The sequence below is a fragment of the Rhinopithecus bieti genome, unplaced genomic scaffold (assembly GCF_001698545.2).
Source record: "Rhinopithecus bieti isolate Rb0 unplaced genomic scaffold, ASM169854v2 scaffold_4816, whole genome shotgun sequence".
Taxonomy (NCBI): Eukaryota; Metazoa; Chordata; class Mammalia; order Primates; family Cercopithecidae; genus Rhinopithecus; species Rhinopithecus bieti.
In genome coordinates this window covers 455,991-479,995 of record NW_016804543.1, presented here as the reverse complement: position 1 = coordinate 479,995, position 24,005 = coordinate 455,991, and the positions used below count along the sequence as shown (strand labels likewise).

General features: G+C 47.5%; 1 protein-coding gene across 2 annotated transcripts in view; it reads right to left on the bottom strand.

The window, feature by feature from the left end:
- The window catches only part of LRIG1 (leucine rich repeats and immunoglobulin like domains 1), a 128,105-nt gene that overhangs the window by 32,204 nt on the left and 71,896 nt on the right, over nt 1-24,005 (bottom strand). For both annotated transcript variants that reach the window (XM_017869081.1, XM_017869082.1), the window contains 5 exons: nt 11,303-11,440; nt 9,064-9,207; nt 6,871-7,014; nt 4,174-4,317; nt 1,421-1,564 (listed from right to left, as the gene is read on the bottom strand). In XM_017869081.1, coding sequence (XP_017724570.1) covers nt 1,421-1,564; nt 4,174-4,317; nt 6,871-7,014; nt 9,064-9,207; nt 11,303-11,440 — 714 coding nt within the window. The remainder of the gene's footprint in view (nt 1-1,420; nt 1,565-4,173; nt 4,318-6,870; nt 7,015-9,063; nt 9,208-11,302; nt 11,441-24,005) is intronic.

Genomic DNA, 24,005 nt, shown 5'->3' with positions numbered 1-24,005 from the left:
TCCCAGCTTCCAGAAGCAGGTCACAGTGCCCAGGCGAGACATCACACCTGGCGACCAGGCTCCCATCCTGCACACATTCTGCCCTCTCCAACTTTCCACAAGGTTCTTGGTTCTTAAACATTCCCCTCCTGAGCCCTTGCAGATACAGGCCAGGGACAGAAAAGGAGCTCTTGTCTCCTGCGAGAAGCTGCAGCAGGAATCAATGCTGCCAGCAGGGAGGGCAGCTCTGACTGAAGAGTGAAATGCTGGCGGCCACCTTTCTTTTACAGCAGGAAGCTCAAAGAGTGAAGATTCTGCTGCTGGAAGGGACTTCTCCTCTCAATGGGTTCTTTCCTATCATCTGCATACTGAAAAAACCAGGGACCGGGGGCTGTGGCTTTGTATGCCTGTCTCCCGGCTCCTAGCCCTGGCTGCCAAAGTTTTTCTCTCCTTTCTGGCCAGCTCAGTCTGAATGTTCCCAGCCTTGTTATTTGGACCTTGTACGGGCTCACAGGCTGACCTGGCCTGAACAGCTTGGCTCCGGCCCCTTTCACACTCCCTGGCAATGGCTCCACATTAAAGCTGGCTTTGCCAGGTGCAAGTGCAAAGGCCTCCCTCCCTGTCACACTGGAACAGACCCCTCTCTGTGCAGTGAATTACGCCTGAGAAGGAGACCCTAGAACCCGCCACCACTATCCTCTGAAAACCGTATGTCCCTCTCTGGGGGTTTTATGCTGATAGCTGCTTGGAAGTTCTATGAAGCCAACCATGGAAAAGTTTTATACACAAGCCTCAGAAAAGCATCCTGCAGTCACTTGTGCCAACCCCATCTGATTAGGGACTTCAAGGGAAGTGGCATTAGCACCTCCACTTTGTTACCTGACCTCTGATGAGGTACAAGGAGAGACACAGGATTCCTTAAGTGCTGCTTTTGGAAAGGAGGCATCTTGGTACAGGTTATGCTGAAGAAATTCAAATGTTAGGGCGAGAGATGCACAGAAATATTCCCATGGTTTAGAGAAAAAATACTCAGGACTTAAAAATGGAAGTTGCAACTGAAGACTCAAGATGGAAAAGACTGACCCACGGCTGCTGAACTGGAGGCCGCACCAGGCGCTTAGCGTGGGGAAGCTTTTTCCAACACTAGGAGCCAGCATCCTGTCCAGCACAACGTGGGCATCACTGCTTGAGAACAACTACTTTTTAGGAGTTGCCATCCCTCTCTAGGCACCATCCTAGGGGAATGAGAGGCTTTTCTGCTTAACCAGTTCTTTCTCAGTTGATTACATAAAAGTTTGAGACTCTGCACACAGAGCAAGCCAGCGTTGGATCCAATTCTGACTCGAAGCCAACGCAAATGGAGTTCAACAAGCAGATGGTTTGCTCTATTCTGCTCTCCCCACTGGGGACCCTTTTATCCTGTCAGGAGTGGGAGACGTACAAGACTCTCAGGCTCCTGAGTCCCTTGAAGGCGCCCTCCGCAATGTGGCTGATGGAATTGTGGCTGAGACGCAGGACGCTCAGGCTGCTCAGCTCGGCCAGGCTCTCCTCGTCCAGCCGTGTCAGGTTGTTGAAGGACAGGATCCTGAGGGAAGGCAGGGCAGTAATGTCACCATCTAGCGTGGTTGCCCCCCAACCCCACCCCACCGGAAATCAGGCCACAGTCGGCTAGGTTTCAGTGGGAAATGACACGGATGCACACACATGAGCGCACAGCGCCCCCCCGCCCACACACACAGAATTCTGGGGGTAAAAGTGGCCATGCAGCTAGAAACTCATCAGTGCCAACACACTAGTCTGACTCCTAGAATGGTTGCGTAGGTCACAGGGGCCGGGTAGCTGTTAAACTGTGAAGACTACGCACAAGGTCATGACACACAAGACCTCTCAAGCTCCAGTGCCTTCATGCTGCTGTCCAAGGCAGCTCCTGATTCAGCCTACAAAAGACCTCTCATAGCAGAAGCCTGGGATTCTGGAGATGACCGACAGCAAGCCAGGGAGCCCCGGTCATACTCCCTGCATCGGCCAGCAGAGGGCACCACCAGCCCCTGCGTGTGACGACCACACCTGTGCCTCACGCCATAGTGGGGCAACTCCCCCAGGGCAGGGGCCTCCTGCTCAGGCCTCCCTGCCCCCATCCACGTGGTCCTCAGAGCATGATCCCCTACTGCAGGTGGTAAAACCATACGCTTTGTCCAAGCCTCAGAATCAAAGCTTCCTCCCAGCACTCCTGCACCTCTGGGTTGGTTACATGACAGACTGGTCATCTATCGTTGAAAAATGAAAAATTGGGGCCGAGGCAGGAAGACGGAAAATAAACTCTGAGAAGATTAATGAGTTTTTAAAGGCAGCTGGGAGCAGCATTCTTTCCCTCCTGGACAAATAAGTCAGGGTGTCTGTCAGTTGCATAGACCTGGCAGGAGATCAAAATTATATCCTCACCTGCAATTAAAGAATGTAGCTTAAAGGAGGGGTGGGAAACACACGCTGGGAAGCAATTCCAAATCTGGCTCTGAGGTTACCTGGATATGGTGCTAACTGCTAGGACTGCTCAAGCGCACTTCTGTGATCTCTGCTGCCCCTTCTAGAGGGCACAGAAGAGGGCTTCATGCCTTCCACCAGCCAGAGAGGGGATCCCGCACCCCGCAGAAGACAGCATGCCTTCCCTGGGGCCGCAATATGCTGGTGAGTCAGAGGACAGCTCCTCACTTTAAGAACTGAACTAACTGGCTCAGATTTTGGGGACTTAAGAGACCTCTCTTGCTTCCCACAGCTCCCAGCCCTGACCAACAAAACCAGGAGTTCCCTGCTGGGGTCACAGCTTGACTACAGAGCCTGAAAGGAGTCATCCAGCACGACATGGAAGGTACAACTGCAGGCCCTGAAGCATAGGAAGCTGAACCCAAAGGGTTAACACTCACAGAATCCAAGAAAAGTTAGGAAAGAGGCAGGACCACTGTGTTTTGCATTAGATAATGATGGAGTCACCAAAATATAAACTCCAAGGCTATGTGTGTGTGTGTGTGTGTGTGTGTGTGTGTGTGTCAGAGGTGGGGGAAGGGAGGAAGAGGAAGAGGGAAGGAAGGACAGGGAGAGAGAGGAGAACACAGAAGACCAGACACAAACACCAGATGCAAGAATCCACATCAGATTCACACATCCCCTTGAGTGTGTCTGGTGAGGTCAAGAGAGACAAGACAGACTGAGGCCTGGCTCTCTTAACAATCATTCACTTCAGTGGGTGAATCTTTTCAAACAGCCAAGCCTAGAAAAAGAAGAAAAAAACAAAAAAGAAAACCCACCCAACTCTTGTGAAAAATAAAGAAACCTAGTGGACTAAACCTAAACGGGAGCATATAAAATGGAAAGAACAGTGAAAACACTATCTATTCGTGAAGATGTTCTCTGAGTCCTTAGGAATGCTGCGTTCACTGTCCAATAACCCCACCCTGACATGACAGGGTGGCCAGGGCCACTGCCCCTCGCTACGCAGGGGAGAGTCTGTCACTACTCATCTCAGAACTTTGGGCAAGACAAGCTCAGTTCTCAGTCTCAACTTGGGAGCCCTGTCTGGAAACCTCCAAAAGGAGCAAGAGGTCCACGCATCTCTGAACCTAGCACGCACACATGACTGCACGGGAGCCTCTGCCAGCAGGCCACTGCGGTGCAAATGGGGCCAAGAGCCTGGGCAACTCATCTACAGGAAGGAAGGTGGTGACTCCGAGGACACAAATTCATCCACAGTCAGGGTGTCACCGTCTCTGTTTGAGCCCAAATGACCCCCTCACTGAAGAAGCGCATGCTATTTGGTGTGGCCATTAACACACAGCCACTCTCGAAATGGCTCCTGTGAGCACTCTGCTGGAGCTGCCCTTCCCTAGGAACTCTCCACCCCTGGAACTGTCTCCAAACCCAACAGAGCCCTGGGGGCCAAGGCTCCCTGCAGGGACCTAGATGCTATTCCTGGAGCCCCTGCTAATCTAAATGCAGAGGAAGTGAAGGGGAGATAAGCGATTTGGGCTCAAATCGTTGAGGCTCCTACTCTGGGCCTGGCTGGTTTGGGGACAGGGCTACTGGCCTCCCTGTCTCTGAGTCCTCCCTGAGGCCACTGGGTGGTGGAATGAACTAGGCCTAGCACTTTCACCTCCAAGCAGTGTCTAAAAACTGCCACAGCCCAGAGCCGAGGACACTTACAACTCATGTAGCTTCTGGCAGAAGCTCCAGCCCTTGCGGTGAATGCGGGCGATGGAATTGTTGCTGAGGTGGAGCTGATGCAGGGCCGTGAGGCCGTAGAGCGAGCCGCTGTTCACTTCTACCAGGCTGTTGTACTCTAGGTGCCTGCAACGACAGCCATGCACAGGATGAAGACAAGCTTTCACTCCTTCACTGGACAGACAGCAAATGAGCAGCCACGCTGTATCTGACCCTGCAGTCACACCAAGGCTAGAACAGTGCACGAGAGGACTGTGGAGTCTACTCGCACACATGTACATGTGAGGAGGGGCTGGGAGAAGACAGGCAAATCTAAATGGATGATAGCACATGCCAAGGCCAACTCAGAGTGTTCAGAAGGCAAGAGGGAGCTTCCTAGAAGTGACTTTTTTGGCTGAGTAAAAGTGAACCAGGACCGGGTGTGGTGGCTCATGCCTGTAATCCCAGTACCTGGGGAGGCCAAAGCGGGAGGATCACTTGAACTCGGGAGTTCGAGACCAGTGCAGGCAATACAGCGAAACCCCACCTCTACCAAAAACAAAACAAAAAATGACCCAGGCCAACAAACTGGCATAAGACTTCCAGGCAAGGGCAAAGCCCATTAAAAGAATAGAAAGGAGAGAGAATAGGAGGAGGCTCTTATTATCACCCCCATCTCACACATGAGGAACGTGCTGCTGAGAGAAGCCAGGTAACCTAAGACTTTACACAGCTTAGCCAGTAGGGAAGGGGCCAGAATTAATTCAAGCCCAGGTCTGGTGACCAACGGCTGGACTCTGTGCCACTGTGCTAGGAGACCCGCTTTAGCTCTGGCGTCAGACTATCTGGATTTAAATCCTAATTTTGCAGCTTGCTGGCTGAATAAACCTGCACATCTATAACATGAAGATATCCAAGAGCACTGACTCCATGGGGTCACTATAAGAAGGGAACAAGGGGACATCAGGATTCAGGGCAGCGCTGGGCCTGAGCTCTCAGGCCCACTGTGTAAGTGTGCTAGCACCCTGCTTCCCCACACAGCATGTGCTAGGAAAGACAGCGCAAGCCCAGGCGACCGCCTCTTCAACAGAAGTCCATAACTCGAATTTTGCTGCGTGTTCAATATTACAAGGGCTCTGGGCAACTAAGTTTTGCTTTTTTCCATATTTCTTTCTGCTACTGCTCAAAAGGTAAGCACTTAATGTATAAATAACCTCTAAGACAGCTCATCAGTCTCAATTTATATAAATCTGTTCAACATAAAAGCCAAATGGTAGGTGCTAACCCCATTTTCCTCTGAGAATTCTCTTTTAACTTCAGTCCATCCAGCACATGACCACTTTGGACTTCCAAGTCCAAAATGACATGCTGAAGGAGATCAAGTGAAATGTTTTTGAATATGTAAAACAAAGGGTGGAGAATGAGTAGAGCAAGAAGTCCAGCAGCAGGAAACACTCTCACTGCTCACAGGGTAGGGAGGGCTGGTCATGCAGAGACGCCGATCAGAGTGACACAGCACAACACGTGGATGGACCTGGGCCTAGTTGGTTTCCACTGCCAAGAAAACCAGTAAAGGACACACAAGTCATGATATAATTTGCCCAGACTGGAAGGGAGAAGGGGTGGTCATAAGCAAGTTAAATCATTGACTCTAAAGCAGGAAATCGCAAGTGGATAAGTAAAGACAGTGGTGTCAGTATATTAACTTGGAAGGAACAACCAGCAAAGCTAAAAACAGAAAAACGAGAAAGAGAAAGGCTTAGAAGTGCCTGCCTCTTAGGAGAGGAACTGGGGTGAAAAGAGAATAAGGGGGAGGCGGCGGAGGAGGCTGGGGTGGGCAGTGACAGCTTTTCTTTACTATCTGATTTAACTATACAGATGAATTACTTTTGATTAAAAATAAATTTTAATGTTTAAAAAATGCTTTTAACGTTTAAAAAGCCTTTTCTGTATGCTGCCCTCCTGTTTCACGTCACTGCAGGCAAGGCTGTTGTGCTGTTGTACACATCTGGCTGAAGAGACTGCTCCCTTGATAAAAGTTAAACATCTGCACCCAGTGTCTTGATTAGCTCACAAGACAGAAATAAATCTCCTAGGATGAGCTCTACATTTTTGGCCCACCTGCACCTCAAGAAAGACTGTCAAACCCAGAAGGGGAGAGAAGGAACTTCCTGTGGTGTGGGAGTGGAGCGGATGTGAGGAGGGGTCCGTTCCGCAGTCCCACATTCACCGAGGAAGCAGGGGCGGGGGGCGGTGGATGCAGGCTGCGGGGAGCAGGCCTGGCAGAATGGCCCATAACTCCATCTCCATCAACCAACTGATCTGAGTCAATCCACTGAAACTTCCCCCAAGTGGATTTCAGTGGATTTTCTGATCTGCTAGGAAAATACCCTCAGATTTGGCCCTGTCCCAAGACACTGAGTTGGGCCCAGGTGAAGATGCAAAGGGAAGGGGGCTGGGTCCAGCTGAAATCTTGAAGAATCCTTCAGGAGAAAGGGACTGGGCACTGGTGCCCCACTCCACGCCCAGTGCACAGGTGAACGCTGGTGCAGGCATGCACGTGCGCGCGCACACACACACACAGACCACAACACACAGTAATGCTGGTGTGGGCGCGCATGTGCGCGCGCGCGCGCACACACACACACACCACCCCACACAGCAATCCTTAGCAATGCCAGGACCCCGGTCCACACTTACAGCACGTGCATCTTGGACAGTCCCCAGAAGGCCCCGTCCGTCAGTTTGCTGATGTTGTTTCGCTGAAGCTTCAGCACCTCCAAGCTGTTGAGCCCCTGGAAGGTGAGGCCCTCTATCAGCCGAATCCGATTCCGATTGAGGTCCCTAAAGAGATGAAGCCAGCAGGGTCAGAGTGTCCTACGTGCATATGCCACCCACAACCATTTCCAGGCAGTCCTGGCTAAGTTTCCAAGCCAGAGGAGAAATCCCAGCGCAGGGATCCCTGGGAAGCCAGGACGTGTAGGGGAGCCCACCATGTGTCTCGGCTGCCACGCAAGCACTGATGCCGCCACCTGACCACAGCTAGTGCAGGAAAGAGGGGTGAGTGAGGCCCAGCTCTCCACAGTCAGCTCCAAGGCTAGGCCCATAGCTGCACGGAAGCGAACGCGTGTGTGCTCACGTCTCCTCCCCCAGTAGCACCAGTGCCATTTGTGACTCTGCAGTGAGGACATGGGTATGACTCAAGGGGCGAATGTCTTACGTGAGGTATCTCTGAGCTCAGCAACAGAAATCCACACCACATGCCTCAACCCAGGAAAAACCAAACCACTAGATATCAAATGGCAACAACACTTTCCACTGCAGGCATTTCATAGCATCTCCACTATAGAGAGAAGTGACTGCACATGGGGGCGGGGGGAGATGGGGGAGAGACACCCCACAAGTCATATACACTTGACTTCTAGCCCCAGTATGACAAAGCCTCAGTTCACCAAAAGATGTCAGGAATCTGGGTGGGCCAGATCCATTAGCAGCCCTGCGGAAAGGGGAGACAGAGCAGCCAGAAAGCCCTTGGTTTTCCCCAAATATTTCTGCAGTGTCTCATGATGCTGCTTCACACAAACCTTCTCAGGATTCATGAGACCTTCTCCACTGACTGAAAAGGGCAAAGTCTAGGACTCCCCACCAAGGGGAGGTAAAACCCAGGCAGGCTGAGAGCCAGGCACACCCCATCTTGCCGCCAACCTGGCCCTCGACAATTACTTTGTTTTGTTGAAACAAAATTTCCAAAACTGTCTTATTTTCCTGAAACACACTCTTCTGCTAAACAGAGGGTACAGAGAAAAAAAAGGGGGGGGGAAAGTCCTTTGTCAGGCTCTGGTTAACAGAGCTTTTCTTGAATCTAAAACTCTGCCTTCTAGAAGGGTACTCAGCCTTCCATCAGTAAACTAAACAATTAAATTGTTCAAAAAAATAATAAATCGGCTGGGTATGGTGGCTCACGCCTGTAATCCCAGCACTTTGGGAGGCCAAGGCAGACGGATCACAAGGTCAGAAGATCAAGACCATTCTGGCTAACACGGTGAAACCCCATCTCTACTAAAAATACAAAAAAACTAGCCGGGCGTGGTGTCGGACACCTGTAGTCCCAGCTACTTGGGAGACTGAGGCAGGAGAATGGCGTGAACCTGGGAGGCGGAGCTTGCAGTGAGCTGAGATCACGCCATTGCACTCCAGCCTGGGGGACAGAATGAGACTCTGTATCGAAAGAAAGAAAGAAAGAAAAGAAAGAAAAGAAAGAAAAGAAAAGAAAAGAAAAGAAAAGAAAAGAAAAGAAAGGAAAGAAAGGAAAGAAAGGAAAGAAAGGAAAGAAAGGAAAGAAAGGAAAGAAAGGAAAGAAAGGAAAGAAAGAAAGAAAGAAAGAAAGAAAGAAAGAAACAAACAATAAATCAACTACCTTGTTAGATTTAGACAGATGAAAACAAAGGCCTGTCTTTTGCTTACTAACTCTGGCTACACTAACATCCTCTCAAACTGTTCGAGAAGTGTAGGATACCACCATGTCCAAGGTACAGATTTTATGGGTATCTTTTAAAAATACAGAAAAACATCTAAGATAAATAAGAACCCAAACCCATGCAGCCTCAGCATTAGCCAGCATCAGCTAGGCAGCAGGATTCCTGATTCCATTTTGGAAAACACGAGGGAAGACAAGCAAACTCAGTGGATCTCTTTCTCAGCAAGCTGAGGCAGCCACAGCACCAGACCCAGCTCTGAATTTGCTTTTATGAGGTGCTGCCATTAATGGTAATTTATGGAGAGCTTTACCAAAGGGAGCAAGGAAAGGGTGGCGTTTGGTACGAGGTCCTTGGGGAAATTTGGCCTCCATAAAGTTTGGCTAGCCTTAATTAAAATGTAGTTTTCTGTACTCACAGTTGTGTCAGCCTGGGTAGCTTGAATGCTCTTACAGGAAGCTGGGTGATCCTGTTTTTGCTCAGGCGAAGAGTTAGCAGCGACCGTGACAGACCATCAAATGCCCCCAACTCCAGGGTGCCAATCCGATTGCCCGCCAGGTTGCTGGAATGATTCAGAAAAGAAAATGTGGTGGTTGGTCAAAGGCCTTCCTCATTTCATTAGAGACACCAGATCACTCTGGGTCTGAGTTGGGAAGATAAGTTAAGACACCAGCGGGACAGGTTTCCAATAAGATGATTATCAGCCACAGGCTCTGGATGGGGAGCTAGAGCGATGCAGGTGTTAGGACTGTGCACCTAAGCCCTGAGGGCAAGGCCGGTTTAGCTGAAAACGCACTGTCCTTGAAGCTGCTGGGCCACCCCAAGAGGGTGGGAGTGAAATTCAAACACCTCCATGTCCACTGACATACCAGCCCTGTGTCAGGAGCCACCTGCAGGACTCTTCTCACTACCCAGTGCCCAAGGTTGATGTGAAAAGTCCTAGAAAGCAGAAAATCAATCAAAAGGCAAGGTCAGTGTCGATTTAATAATTTAGGGAAATAGCCTTTAATTTTGAAATGGGTCTTGCTATATAAATTACATAACACACTATAAACACAAACTAATTCATTTCTGTAATTTTAAATGCCTCAAACACTCTAGCGCAGAGACCTGTGCAGAATCCCTTCAGAAAACAAGCAATACATCATGGTACCTACACTTACAGCGTGATTAAGTCAGGGCACCTCCTGTGACAACACAGAAAGGCAGACACTGCTTCTCAAAAGGCATAGAAGTCTGCAGCTCAGATCTGTGCATCTTGCTGTATGCAAATTATATCAAGCAATAAAAAAGAAAAGAAAGTACAAGAAGGAACAATACAGCATTCCTGTGAGAAGTGGTCTCCAACACCTCTCCTCTGCCTTCCCCAAACAAATGCTGCTTCTTCTGGCCTAAGTGAAAAGGAGAAAGACCAGAGAGGGTTTTCTACCACAGAGGGTGGAAGGGAGCAAGGCACTTTTTGTCTCTCCAGCAGGCAGTGGCCTAGCACAGGGCACAGAAGGATTCTTTGCAAATAGGCCTGAACTGTTTGTTCTCAACACCCCAGATTAAAGAACAGCCTGTGTGATGAAGATATATCACCCGATAGCTGCCAAAATAGAAAGTCCCTCCCGCTTTCGTGCAGGGAGAGGTCAGGGCAACTTACTGTAGCAGTTATGGTTTCTTTGTCCCAAGCAAAGTGATGTCACATGGACATCTTTTGAGGGCTCACACTGGAGGCTTCACAAAAGCCAACGCCTCCTGTTTCCAACTCTGGCACCCTGATGCAGGCTAAGAAAGAAATCACTCCTCTCCTTGCAGTCTTTACTTGGAAAATCCATGTGCCAAATCTCACCCTCCCTGAAAAGATGGGTCACAATGACCCCTAAACTAGCTTTGCAAATGATTTCCAAAGTTAATTCTGGAACAATAATGATACAGGGAATAAAAACTCACCTGGAATTAGAAAACGTCTCTTTAGCCTGGGGTTGCAGTTTCTTTCCCAGAGTAACACTTTTCCTACCAACAAGTAGTTGATTAAGTAGGTTTTAACTTTTTTTCCTTTTTCCTTCCTGTCTACCATCCATTGTGTGTGAGAGATGGGACATTAAAATGGGTAAAAGAGAAACAGATAAACCTAAAAGGTGCTAAAAACCCACAGAATAGAGTAACTTCCCTACCCCAAATAAACCCAATGACTTGTTTTACAGTGCATGACACTAGAAAGATAAGCACTGATAAGCTAAGCCTTGTCAAACAGGCTTCCAAAGTGAATCCTCTAACCATCCTCCCTGAATCTTCTCTGGAAGCATTTCTGAGAGGCAGCCAAGGAAATGGGAAAGAAAGCAGGCTTTGTGGTCAAGATCCACCTGTACCTGAGTCCTAGACTCTCATCTTGGAGCGTTGAGTCCCCTGGACAGGCTAAGTAACCTCTTCCTGCCTCTGTCCCTTGTCTGCCTGTAATGTCAGGATAATGCTGCAGATCTGGACGTGCTCTATGCACAGGCCCCACCCCTGCCCTGCTCAGGGAAGGTCCACACCATCCCCACTGACTTGGCCCAGCCATGGCTGAGAAGGGAAGGAAGCATCCCTCCTGTGTCCAGAACTGGGTGCCGGTAAAGGTGTTAGCTGCCTGGACACAAAGGGCCAGCCACAGGTAGCTGAACAAAGGCACTTACAGCTCCTTTATAGGCGGTCCATGTGGAAAGCAGGTGTTCCGCACTTCCGTGATGTTGTTCGAACTCAGATCCAACACTTCCAAGGAAAGGTAGGCCTTCAGCTGGCTCCCCTCCACGCTGCGAATCTTATTGTGCTGCCTGAAACACACCAAGGGAGGTGACTTGAGCATCTCTTTTTGCAAAGTAACTACAAGAAACTAGTATTCCTGTTCCCCCCACCACTGCAATACAACTATAATGCAGTGACACTCTTAAAAATGAGATCTCCTATTTCTTTTCCCATCGAGTTATTACCTGCTGGCCAGGTGCTAGAAGAGTATCAGATTTTTAATCTGGGGCAAGTTTGTCAAAGTTCTATTTTCTAGCATTCTCTCTCCAAGGGCAACACAGCAGTGACACCAAACACCACGTGAGACCAGCATGACCTGACCAGAATCCATGGATGCACTCACCATAAAGGATGTGCCGTGTGTAGCCAGACAGCTCCAGTCCAACTCTCACCCATCACCTTCAGACCTAGTCCCGCCTCATAACTTACAAGAGCCATAGGCACCACAGCCCAGAGTTCACTTTAATCCAGTTTAACACATCATTACACACCTCACATTTTACCAACACCTACCATGTACCAGACACAGAGGATTTAAACCAAAAAAAAAAAAAAAAAAAAAAATTAAGATTATGACAAAATCCTGACAATCTAAAATGGGAAAGAGGAGCTCACTGCTGGGTCTAATTGAAATCGAGTCCCCTGAACCTCCTGACTCTACCATTAGTATTAAGCACTGTGCCTCCGTTTTCTCATTTGGAAGATGGGGCCACAATCCATCACTTCAGGGATAGGGACGATCCAGCCTAAAACCACATACAGCATGTGGCAAATGTGAAGGTAAATGTTTAGTGGTCACCACCTCCCAAGAGAGGAAATGTTCCACCATAACTTGTGTGTGGTGTTTTTTTTGAGACAGTCTCACTCTTATCGCCAGGCTGGAGTGCAGTGGCGCCATCTTGGCTCACCGCAATCTCCACTTCCCACGTTCAAGCGATTCTTCTGCCTCAGCCTGCCGGGTAGCTGGGATTACAGGCACGCACCACCACACCCAGCTAAATTTTTAAATTTTTTTTAGTAGAGATGGGGTTTCACCATGTTGGCCAGGATGGTCTCTATCTCCCGACCTCGTGATCCACCCGCCTTGGCCTCCCAAAATGTTGGGATTACAGGCGTGAGCCACCACAGTTGGCCTGTGTGCACTTTTAATCTACTTTCTGTCAAACTCACAATATAAAAAAGCAACAGTTATTAGTCAAGAGAAAGACAAATGCTAGCCAAGGCTAGAGGTAGCTAACTGCCCCGTGGTGGGTTTGGCGCTGCCCGGCAGAGTCAAACCACTGCAGCCCTCACTTCAATATTAGACACTTAGGAATCTGCTGGGTGGTGGCGTTGGGCCTCTAGGTTCCAGGCACTCACACTCGAGCCAGTTCTGAGTAAACAGTGTCAGCATCTCCGGCCAATCAAAGCATTCTTGAACGCAACACAAGTAAGCCAGGCGTCGCTTACCAAGTGGCATCTCCTTTAAACAAACACTTGACCAAATCAGTTCCAACAGGCATAAACAAGGACCTCTTTCCCAGAAGCTCTGGGGCTTCTCATGGACTCCTTTGTTTTTTTTTCATGAGTCTCCCAGGCCCTGAACTCAAAAGTCCATTTCCAAGGGTGCAACTCTGCCCACGGAACCTCCCCGGCATGAAAGTACCCTTCCCTTCCTCTCCCCTCTGGCCCCCAAAGTCACTTCCTTTGAATTCTTTATTAAGTTATTTAATAAAGATACTCTCTTCAGTTTTCTGATTCCAAAGGAAAAAAGAAAAGAAAACCTTTATTATGTAAAGTACAGGAAGAAAAAGAACAAGAAATAAAGGCGACATAGCTGAATCTTATCCAGGAACTGTGAATACGGTATCAGGGAGCCAGGAAAAGGGTCTGCGCTGGACAGAAGGGCCAGGCGCCACCAGCCCAGAAGGGCACAAAGACGGGGTGAGGCCTTACATTGCGAAGCTGTGGGACAGCTGCAGGCCCAACATCTCTCCCACGCCAGTTTTGTCCTCTCCCTCACCTCCTCCTCTGTCTCCTCAGTCTTTGTCTGTGGTCTGGTACCTTTTGCTTCTTTCTTGTCAGTCTTTTCATTCACTGAATCAAACAAAGTCCGAGCCCCACTCTGCATAAAGGATCCTGTGCAGAAGACAAGTCTCTTTCACCCCCTAGGAAAGTTCCCCACTTAGCAGAAGAGGCAGCCGTGGAGATGGGAGACAAGGGGGTATGGGAGTGAGGGCCGCAGCAGCAGGGTCTGTGAGAGGAGCAAGGGAGTGTCCAGCTCTGCCTGGCACAAGGTGCCGGGGCAAGTGTCTGAGGGTAGGAAGCTGAGGCCAGGAGGAGACAGGTTGGGGGAGGCCAGGAGCTTGGATCAGATTGCAGAGCTGGTAGGGTGGGCAGGACCACAACAGCAAATGCCTCGCAGGCCAAGCTAACAAGTTGGGAATGGATACCACAGTGGGTCAGAAGACAGATGGCAGCAATACAGAGAGACAGGCACAAGAGACCCTCTGATTAGGTCCTGCCCACCCTACTGGCTCCACTCTCTGAACCAAGCTGCTGGCCTCTCCCCACCTTTCTCCTCCCAACCTCAGCATCCTACCTTGAGATACCTGCCCTGGTGGGGGCTGGAGATGACAACTGGGGGCATCAATAATGATTCAAAATGTTCTAGTTTGGAAATGGAAGATAACCATGCTCATGGGCTACTGACTAGAACTTCCATCCTTGCCCACTTACAGTCTATTCCCAACCCAGCAGCCAAAGGGATCTGTTAAAAATAAGTCACTTCAGGCATCCCATGGAATAGGAGAAAACATGTGCAAATCACATCTCTGATAAGGGGCTAATATCCAAATACAAAGAACCCCTACAACTCAACAACAAAACACAACCAACCTGATTTTTAAAATGAGCCAAGAATTGAATAGACATTGTTCCAAAGAAAACACACAAATGGCCAACAAGCACATGAGAAGATGATCAACATCACTGTTCATTAGGGAAATGTAAATCACAACCACAATGAGAAGTCACCTCACACCCACTAGGATGGCTACTATTAAAACAAACAAAGAAAAAAACAAACAGAAAATAACAAGTGTGGGTGAGGATGTGGAAAGAGTGAAACCCTGTATGCCAGTGGTAGAAATGTAAAACGGTGATGCACCTGCAGAAGAAGACAGGATGCAGATTCCTCAAAAAATTAAACAGAGGAGCACCATATGATCCCACAATTCCACTTCTGTGTATCAAAAGAACTGAAAGCAGACCTCAAAGAGACATATGTATCTTCATGTTAATAGAAGCATTACTCACCACAGCCAAAGGTGGAACAGCCCAAATGTCCATCAATGTTGTATATACATGCAATGAGATATTACTCAGCCTTAAAAAGAAAAGAAATTCTAACACATGCTACTGAATGGATGAGCATTGAGGACATGATGCCAAGTGAAAGATGCCTGTCACAAAAAGACAAATGCTGTATGATTCCACTTATGTGAGGTAGCTAGAGTAGTCAGAGTCATTGAAACAGAAAGTAGAATGGTGGTTTCCAGGGCCCGGGGAGACTGCAGAAGGAAGATCTGTTGTTTAATGGTGTATTAGTCCATTTTCATGCTGCTGATAAAGACATACCTGAGACTGGGCAATTTATGAAAGAAAGAGGTTTAATTGGACTCACAGTTCCACATGGCTGGGGAGGCCTCACAATCATGACAGAAGGCAAAGAGGAGCACGTATGTCTTACATGGATGGCAGCAGGCAAAAAAAAAGAGCTTGTGCAGGAAAACTTCTGATTTTAAAACCATCAGATCTTATGAGACTCATTCACTATCATAAGAACAGCACAGGAAAGACCAGCCCCCATAACTCAATCACCTCCCACTGGGTCCCTCCCATGACACATAGGAATTGTGGGAGTCACAATTCAAAATGAGATTTGGGTGGGAACACAGCCAAACCATATCATTCTGCCTCGGCCCCTCCCAAATCTCACATCCTCACATTTCAAAACCGATCATGCCTTCCCAATAGTCCCCCAAAGTCTTGAAACTCATTTCAGAATTAACTCAAAAGTCCACAGTCCAAAGTCTCGTCTGAGACAAGGCAAGTCCCTCTGCCTATGAACCTGTAAAATCAAAAGCAAGCTAGTTACTTCACAAATACAATGGGGGTACTAGTATTGGGTAAATATAGCCATTCCAACTGGGAGAAATTGACCAAAACAAAGGGGCTACAGGTCCCATGCAAGTCCAAAATCCAGCAGGGCAGTCATGTCTCACATCCAGATCACACTGATGCAAGACGTGGGTTCCCATGGTCTTGGGGAAGCTCCAGCCCTGTGGCTTTGCAGGGTACAGCCTCCCTCTCAGCTGCTTTCACAGGCTGGCATCGAGTGTCTGAGGCTTTTCCAGGCATCCAGTGCAAACTGTCAGTGGATCTACCATTTGGGGGTTTGGAGGACAGTGACCCTCTTCTCACAGCTCCCCCAGGCAGTGCCCCAGTAGGGACTCTGTATGAGGGCTCCCACACTGCCCTAGCAGAGGTTCTTCATGAGGGCCACACCACATTTCCTTTCCACACTGCCCTAGCAGAGGTTCTTCATGAGGGCCCCGCCCCTGCAGCAAACTTCTACCTGGGCATCCAGGTATTCCATACATGCTCTGAAATCTAAGCAGAGGTTACCAAACCTCAATTCTTGACTTCTGCGCACCTGCAGGCTCAGCACCATATGGAAGCTGCCAAGGCTTGGGGCTTCCAGCCTCTGAAGCCATGGTCTGTACTCTATGTTGGCCCCTTTCAGCCATGGCTGGAGCAGCTGGAACACAGAGCACCATGTCCCTAGGCTGCACACAGCACAGGGACCCTGGGCCTGCCCCACAAAACTACTTTTTCCTCCTAGGCCTCCGGGTCTGTGATGGGAGGGGCTGCTGCAAACATCTCTGACATGCCCTGGAGACATATTCCCCATTGTCTTGGTGATTAACATTCAGTTCCTCATTACTTATGCAAATTTCTGCAGCCAGTTTGAATTTCTCCTCAGAAAATGGAATTTTCTTTTCTATTGCATTGTCAGGCTGCAAATTTTCCAAACTTTTAAGTCCTGTTTCCCTTTTGAAACGAATGCCTTTAACAGCACCCAAGTCACATCTTTAATGCTTTACTGCTTAGAAATTATTCCATCAGATACCCTAAATCATCTCTCTCAAGTTCAAACTTCCACAAATCTCTAGGGCAGGGGCAAAATGCTGCCAATCTCTTTGCTAAAGCATAGCAAGAGTCACCTTTGCTCTAGTTCCCAACAATTCCTCATTTCCATCTGAGACCACCTCAGTCTGGACATTATTGTTCATTATCACTATCAGCATTCTTATCAAAGCCATTCCACAAGTCTCTAGGAAGCTCCAAACTTTCCCACATTTTCCTGTCTTCTTCTGAGCCCTCCAAAGTGGTCTAACCTCTGCCTGTTACCCAGTTGCAGAGTCGCTTCCACATTTTCAGGTATGTTTTCAGCAATGCCCCGCTCTACTGGTACCAATTTACTGTATTAGTTCGTTTTCATGCTGCTGATAAAGACACAAAGACTGGGCAATTTACAAAAGAAAGAAATTTAATTGGACTCACAGTTCTACATGGCTAGAGAGGCGTCACAGTCATGGTGGAAGGTGAGGAGGAACAAATCACATCTTACATGGATGGCAGCGGGCAAAAACAGAGTTTGTGTAGGGAAACTCCCGTTTTTAAAACCATCAGATCTCATGAGACTCATTCACTATTATGAGAACAGCACAGGAACGACCCTCCCTCATAATTCAACCAACTTACACTGGGTCCCTCCCATGATATATGGGAATTGTGGGAGCTACAGTTCAAGATAAGATCTGGGTAGAGACACAGCCAAACCATACCAAATGGGTATGCGGTTTTAGTTGTGCAAGATGGTAAAAAGTTCTGGAGACTGGTCACACAACATAAATGCATTTAACACCACTGAACTCTACATTTTAAAAAATACTTCAGATGGTAACTTTTATGTTATGTGTATTTTACCACAATTCACAATTAAAACAAGGCCAGGCACGGTGGCTCACGCCTGTAATCCCAGCACTTTGGGAGGCTGAGCTCCCGGGCGGACCACCTGAGGTCAGGAGTTCAAGACCAACCTGACCAACATGGAGCAACCCTGTCTCTACTAAAAATAAAAAATTGGCCGGGCGTGGTGGCGCATGCCAGTAATCCCAGCTACTCAGGAGGCTGAGGCGGGAGAATTGCTTGAATCTGGGAGGCAGAGGTTGTAGTGAGCCAAGATCATGCCACTGCACTCCAGCCTGGGCAACAAGAGCAAAACTCCGTCTCAAAAAAAAAAAATTAAAACAAAATGCAAGTCAGTTCACAGCACTCCTCTGTCTAATCTCAAATGATGATTCTTGTGTCTCCCAAGTCCTGTTCATAGCCTCCAAGGCACATGTGATCTGCTACACACGCACTTCACCTCCTACTCCTCCACTTTGCATGCTCTGCCCCACACTGGTCTGGAGACGTGTCAGGCCTCACAACCTTCACACCTGCTGTTCCCACGACCTGGAATGCTGTTCCCCAGACACTTGTCTTATGCCCTCGCTTCCTTCTGTCTTCATTGAAATGTCACCTTCTCACCAAGGCATTCCCAGGCCACCTTCTCTAAAACCACAAACCCCTTCACACTCACACACACACACACACACCCTTTCCACACCCTTGCCTGCTTAATTTTTCTAAATTAGCCCTAATTATTTATCATCTAATAGCCTCAGTGTTTGCTTATTTCTAGTTTAACACTTTCTCTTCCACCAAGATGCAGCACCACAATGGAGAAAATGTTTGCTTTGTCCACTATTACCTTTCTAGCCACTGGAACAATGCAAGGCTCATAGTGGGTACTCAATACATATCTGTTGAAGGAACCACAAAGAGCACATGTTGAATTCAAAAGGGCTGAGGTTGAACACAGATTTCAGACTCACCGGCATTTAAGCAGAAGCAAACCACGCAAGCAGATGAGTTCAATCAGGACTCAGGATTGGGAGGAGAGAAGAGTTCATCAAGTGTCCTGCAAAAGTACTGAGTCCAGGGCAGCTCCAGAGGCTGAAGAACACACATCATCTTTTCTTTCTTTCTTATTTTACTTTTAAGACATGGGGGTCTTCTTATGCTGCCCAGGCTGGACTTGAACCTCTGGGCTCAAGAGATCCTCACACCTCAACCTCCCAAGTATCTGGGGCTCCGAGTGTGTGCCACCAGTTGCAGCCTTGCCACCTTTTCCTCTGGGATCTGTCTCTGCTCTAGACTGTAGCCCAGGACCCTGCCTATACCCTTCCTGAATGCCTCATGCTCAGGACAGCTGACTTTGAAGCTCTGCCCTCCTGCAGAACTCTGCATCCCCTCCCTGACAGAGCAAGAGCCTCACTCATTAGATGTGTCTGTGCACTCTGGCAATTCCATTCAAGGTCAACGAGTTCTTCCTGCTATGGAACATGGCACAGCACTGTGGAACAATATGCTTTGAGTGTCTCCCCGCCCAGGTTCAAATCCCAGCTATCCCACTCACAGGTGTGAGCCTCAGAAGAGCCCCCTCTGTAAAGTGGTGTGTGAAGTTCATATACCCCATAGGCTGATATGACCTGACATGTAACAACTGCTCAATAAAATGAGTTCTTGTTTTTAGTAGTCATGTTTGTGTCATCAGAGCCAGGCTAAGGATCTAGTCTGTAGGAGGTGCTCTGGAAGAAAGAATAAATAATATTAATGACTGGTTCTTGTCTACTCTTCTGACATACTTCAATGCAAACAGGCAGCTCTGGCTCCCCTCTCAGGAACCAAGGGCTGACTCAGAGCTCTCACTCTTAACTTCAAGCATAAAAGCAGCCTGCTCCAGCTGGAGAGCGTCAAACCCAGCCACTGGGAAGACCCCACGCTTCAAAGCAAATTCCAGACTGCAACTTCTGCAGGATTCAGGGTGGCTAGAGATCTGATAGATTCCCCAGCATCTGGATGACACCCCCCACCCCTACTCCCACAGCAAGTGGAACTGAGGCCACATCCCTGACCCAAGCCCACCAAACCCCACCAACCCCACCACTCCAGACGTAGCCTGCTGGTCTAAGATACCCTCTCTAGGTCTCCACTCCATGAAGGTTAGAGGAAACAGCTGGCATTCAAACCCCTGCAGGGAAGCCCTCCCACCTCCTGGCTGATAGTTGATGCCATGGAAACCTGTCTGCTGCCCTCGCTCAACCAGGCATTCCACCTTCGGGAACCTATCCATGTTTTCAATGCTACATGCAAACCCAAGTGGTCATGATTTTCACTCCTTTAATATAACTAACCGCACAGCTCCCAAAAAGATCCACACCTCTATTACCTCTGAACAGCTGACCAATTAATGAACACTTATCATGTATATAGCAGATCCCGGGCAAAGCATCAATGCCTTCGTACAGCAATGTAACAAGGTAGGTACTATCATTTCTATAGGCAGTCCCTGACTTACGATGGTTCGGCTTAACGATTTTCTGACTTCACAATGGTGCAAAAGCTATACACATTCGATAGAAATTGTACTTCAAGTACCCATAAAACCATTGTGTTTTCCACTCAGTATTCAATAAATTACACAAGATACTCACCACTTTATTATAAAATGGGCTTTGTGTTAGATGATTCTTCCCAACTGTGGGCTAATATGAGTGTTCTGAGCACATTTAAGGTAGACTACTCTAGGTTGTGGTATTCAGGAGGTTAGGGGTATTCAATGCATTTTTTCCTTAATGATATTTTGAACTTAGGATGGGTTTAACTGGACGTAACTCCATTGTCAGTTGAGAAGCAACTATACTTAGGCAATTGAAGAAATTGAGGCTCAGAGGTCTGCTGGAGCTTGTCCAAGGTCACACAGCTGGGAAGCAAGAGGAGCCGGGATGCAAGCCCAGGGAAGCGTGACCCTATCTAGCCCATCCGAGAGGCTCTCCTGGCAGAATTTTAAGGGCACTGGCCCAGATTCCACCCATGAACTTCCAAAGCTTGGCTAAATCTGAACGTTAGCGGGCCATTTCTTGGTCAGCTTAGACTGGTCTACGTAGCTGGCCTCAGCCAGGTGGCCCAGCTCTCACACTAGCTTCCCCTGTGTGAGGAGTCCTGTGTGAGGAAGCAAATGTGCACAGGACTTCATGTGACTGAATCTCAGCAAATAAGGCAGATGACGCTCAAGTTTTTACTTTGGATGTTCTGGATGGAAAGAACAGGGCAGTTTCTTTGAGATCTTGACAGATCTGCCATCAAGGGAGGAACAAGAATCTTTATTGTTAGGGAAGGTAAGCTGCAAAGGGATCCACTTAAGTTTACAGAAAAGGGTGAGGATGGTGCAAGGCAAGAGGACAGTGTTGTGCTAGGAATCGTTCTTACTGGCCTCATCGAAGGAAGAGCACCGCCTTTCTCTGCAACCAGACAAAACCAGTGATTGTGCACTTATGGGGAGCTGGGGAAGTGTGTGGCGGCCAGGTCACGTGGCATTTGCCTCCATCCACAGTGTCAGTTTACCCCTCGGGCTGCCCTCTGGAGTGAGGAGAACTTAATACAGCAGAAGTCTATTAAACCAACACCTGTTAAAGGCTTCAAAAATAAAACCAGTCTTCAAAGACAGAAAGCAGGCAAGATAAGCTCTCCCCACTTGGCTACATTTTCAGAGCTGATGTTAAATTAGACAATGAAACAGATGGAAGCATTTGAAACCAACATGTAAAACTTTTTCTCATAAGTGATTGTTCCACTACAGTTCTATGAAAGCCTGGTTTACAAGGTATTCCCGCTAGTGGTGGAAAAGATCTCATGTCACAGATAACAGCCAGGAAAAAAGGGCACGGACATCAAAGGCAGTTCAGACAAGGTGGGTCGAGTGGGTAATTTCTGACCCCTGAAATTATGCACCTATTTTCTACACCAGGGGTTGGCAAACTTATTCTACTTTGGGCCAGACGGTAAATTTTTAGGCTTTGTGGGTCATATTGTCTCTGTCATGACCACTCAGCTCTGCTGTTATAATGTAAAAGCAGCCAGACAATATGTAAATGAATGAGTGTGGCTATGTTCCAATAAAACTTTATTTACAAAAACAAGCAATGGGCCAGGATTGGGACCACTGGCTGTAGTGTGCTGACCCTGTCAACACTATGGCAACCAGTTTGTGTTTCTTGGGGGGCAGAGACCCAGACTCTAATTCTTGCTCTTATGCAATTTGGGAACCATGTATAAATCACTCTTTCTCTATCTCGTTTAACCACCTGCAAAATGAGGAGATACCTCTTAACTGCAGAGAGAGAACTTTCCCACTGTCCCCCCAGTGCCCATGTCAGACATTCCTAATCACAGTCTTTTCTGCCAGTGTCTTTTCTACCTCTTCAGAAAGTGAAATGGAACATAAGTCTCTACCACTGTTATGTTCCTCAAGAGATCAACCAGGTTCCTTACTGGAGCCAGTGAAGATAGATGGGCAAACAGGGTTACCTTACAGAAGACAGAAATCCACACTGTATATCCTTCCTCATTTTAGTTCTGCCAATTAGTCTGAAACATACTGAAGCTGGCCAACTCCCCATCCCTAAGATCTAAGAAGCTGTGCCCTTCCACTCTTCCAGACAATTACTGTGATTCACAAAGCCCACCGTCAACTACTTGAGTGTGGACTCTCACCAAAAATGGCAAATCTACCATAATTTTACTTCAAGATCGAACTCAACACGTCTTACTTAATGAATTAGCAAAATCCACATTATAGCTCTTTGCTTCGCCTGAACCTCCAGCTAGAAAGTAAGTTTCACATAATCTAGCCCTGGACTGGGGGGAAAAAAAAAAATCTAACACCCCCAGCCCCCATTATCCCAACAAAGTGATCCTGGCAGAAAGAATTAATCAGACTCCACACCCTGCAGCATTCTGCCCATCATGGTGCTGCAATGGAATTCTTACCAAGGCTCTGCACCACACACTCAGTGTCACTGTCCGCACACAGCAGGCATTCAAAGTAATCAAAATGAATGAAGGCATGCACACATTCACATATGCCTTCTGAGGCTACAATGTAGCTTAACAACATATCACACCTGGAATCCACACAATGTGAGACTATCTGAGACCCTCACATTATTGACCGAAGATGAAACTTAGTACAGGGCACACCAGCCCTGATGTCTACTTAAGGAGGTGTACTTTATGACTACAAATGCCAAAAATCATTAACCATTTCCAAAACACACGTGGAGGTGATGATTTCTCCTTTGTCAGAAGATACAGGCTAGGCACAGTGACTCAGGCCTGTAATCCCAACACTTTGGGAGACAATAGTAGAAGGACTGCTTGTGGCCAGGAGTTTGAGACCAGCCTGGGCAACACAGTGAGACCCTCATCTCTTAAAACAAAAACAAAAAAAATGCAGCCTATCAGACGGGCCATATGGCCAAATGCTGACAGTTGTTTTGTTTGTAAACATTTTTATTGAAATATAAAGGATTTTTACAAAATGTAGAGAAAAATTTCAGCACCCCAGAAGCCTCCCTCCTCCTGTCTCCTGGTTGTTATTCCTCCCAAAAGAAACCTCTAATTTATACCACCCCCAATTAATTCTGCCTATTTCTGTGCTGTACAGACATAAAACTGTTCTGTAAACACCATTTTTTATCTAGCTTTCACTCAACATTGTTATGAGATCCATCTGGGTTGCTGCTAATATTAGTAGTAGTAAATTCTTTTCTATCACTGTATGATATTTCTACTGATGGAACGAACATACAGCAATTTATTTTTTCTTTCTATTGTTGATGGACATTGAGTTATTTCCAATTCAGGCTATTGCAAAAATCACAGCTATGAACATAGACATGTCTTCTGCACGTGCTTTCTGGTGCATATCTGCATGCATTTTTGGCAGGCGTGCAAGGTCCAGGCATGGAATTGTTACTCAGGTCATTGAGCTTGCATATGTCTGGCCTTAGTAGACACTGGTAGTTTTCTTTTAAACCACGTCCCCCAGGGTTGAAATGAACCTGAAAACCATTAGCTCCAAGTGCCCTGTTTCATGCTGCTTCATTTGAACACATTCTCAGATGCCACTGCCCTCATGTGTGCCCTTTCTGACCCCTCCCCAAAAAACACATTAGTAATACAGCCTGGGGCCACCGAACATGGCCAAGCTCAATCTAATCTTGTTCAGGTGTCCAACAGAAATTTTTCAAATAAGCGAGGGCCTAATGATCACCGGGGAAAAAAAAAAAAGAATAATTCTAAGTCTTAAATTGGCAAGAAATAATGTTGATGCTGAAGTGCACAGCTTACGATAATGCACGTGTGCCAGAACCAATGCCCGTATACAACTTGAAAATGAAGAGATATTTTTCAAGAACAAGTGAGTGCGGAAGAGTTTTCCTAAGCCAACTTGAATAAAAGTCTCTTTTCTCAGAATGACAGTTGAAACCATTTCCCTCTAGCCTGCTTTATATCCATCTTCTTAAAAATTAAAACCAAAATCATTTGTTCTATTGCAGAAATTGATCATTTACTCAAAGAACTGCTGTCTTGTAAGAA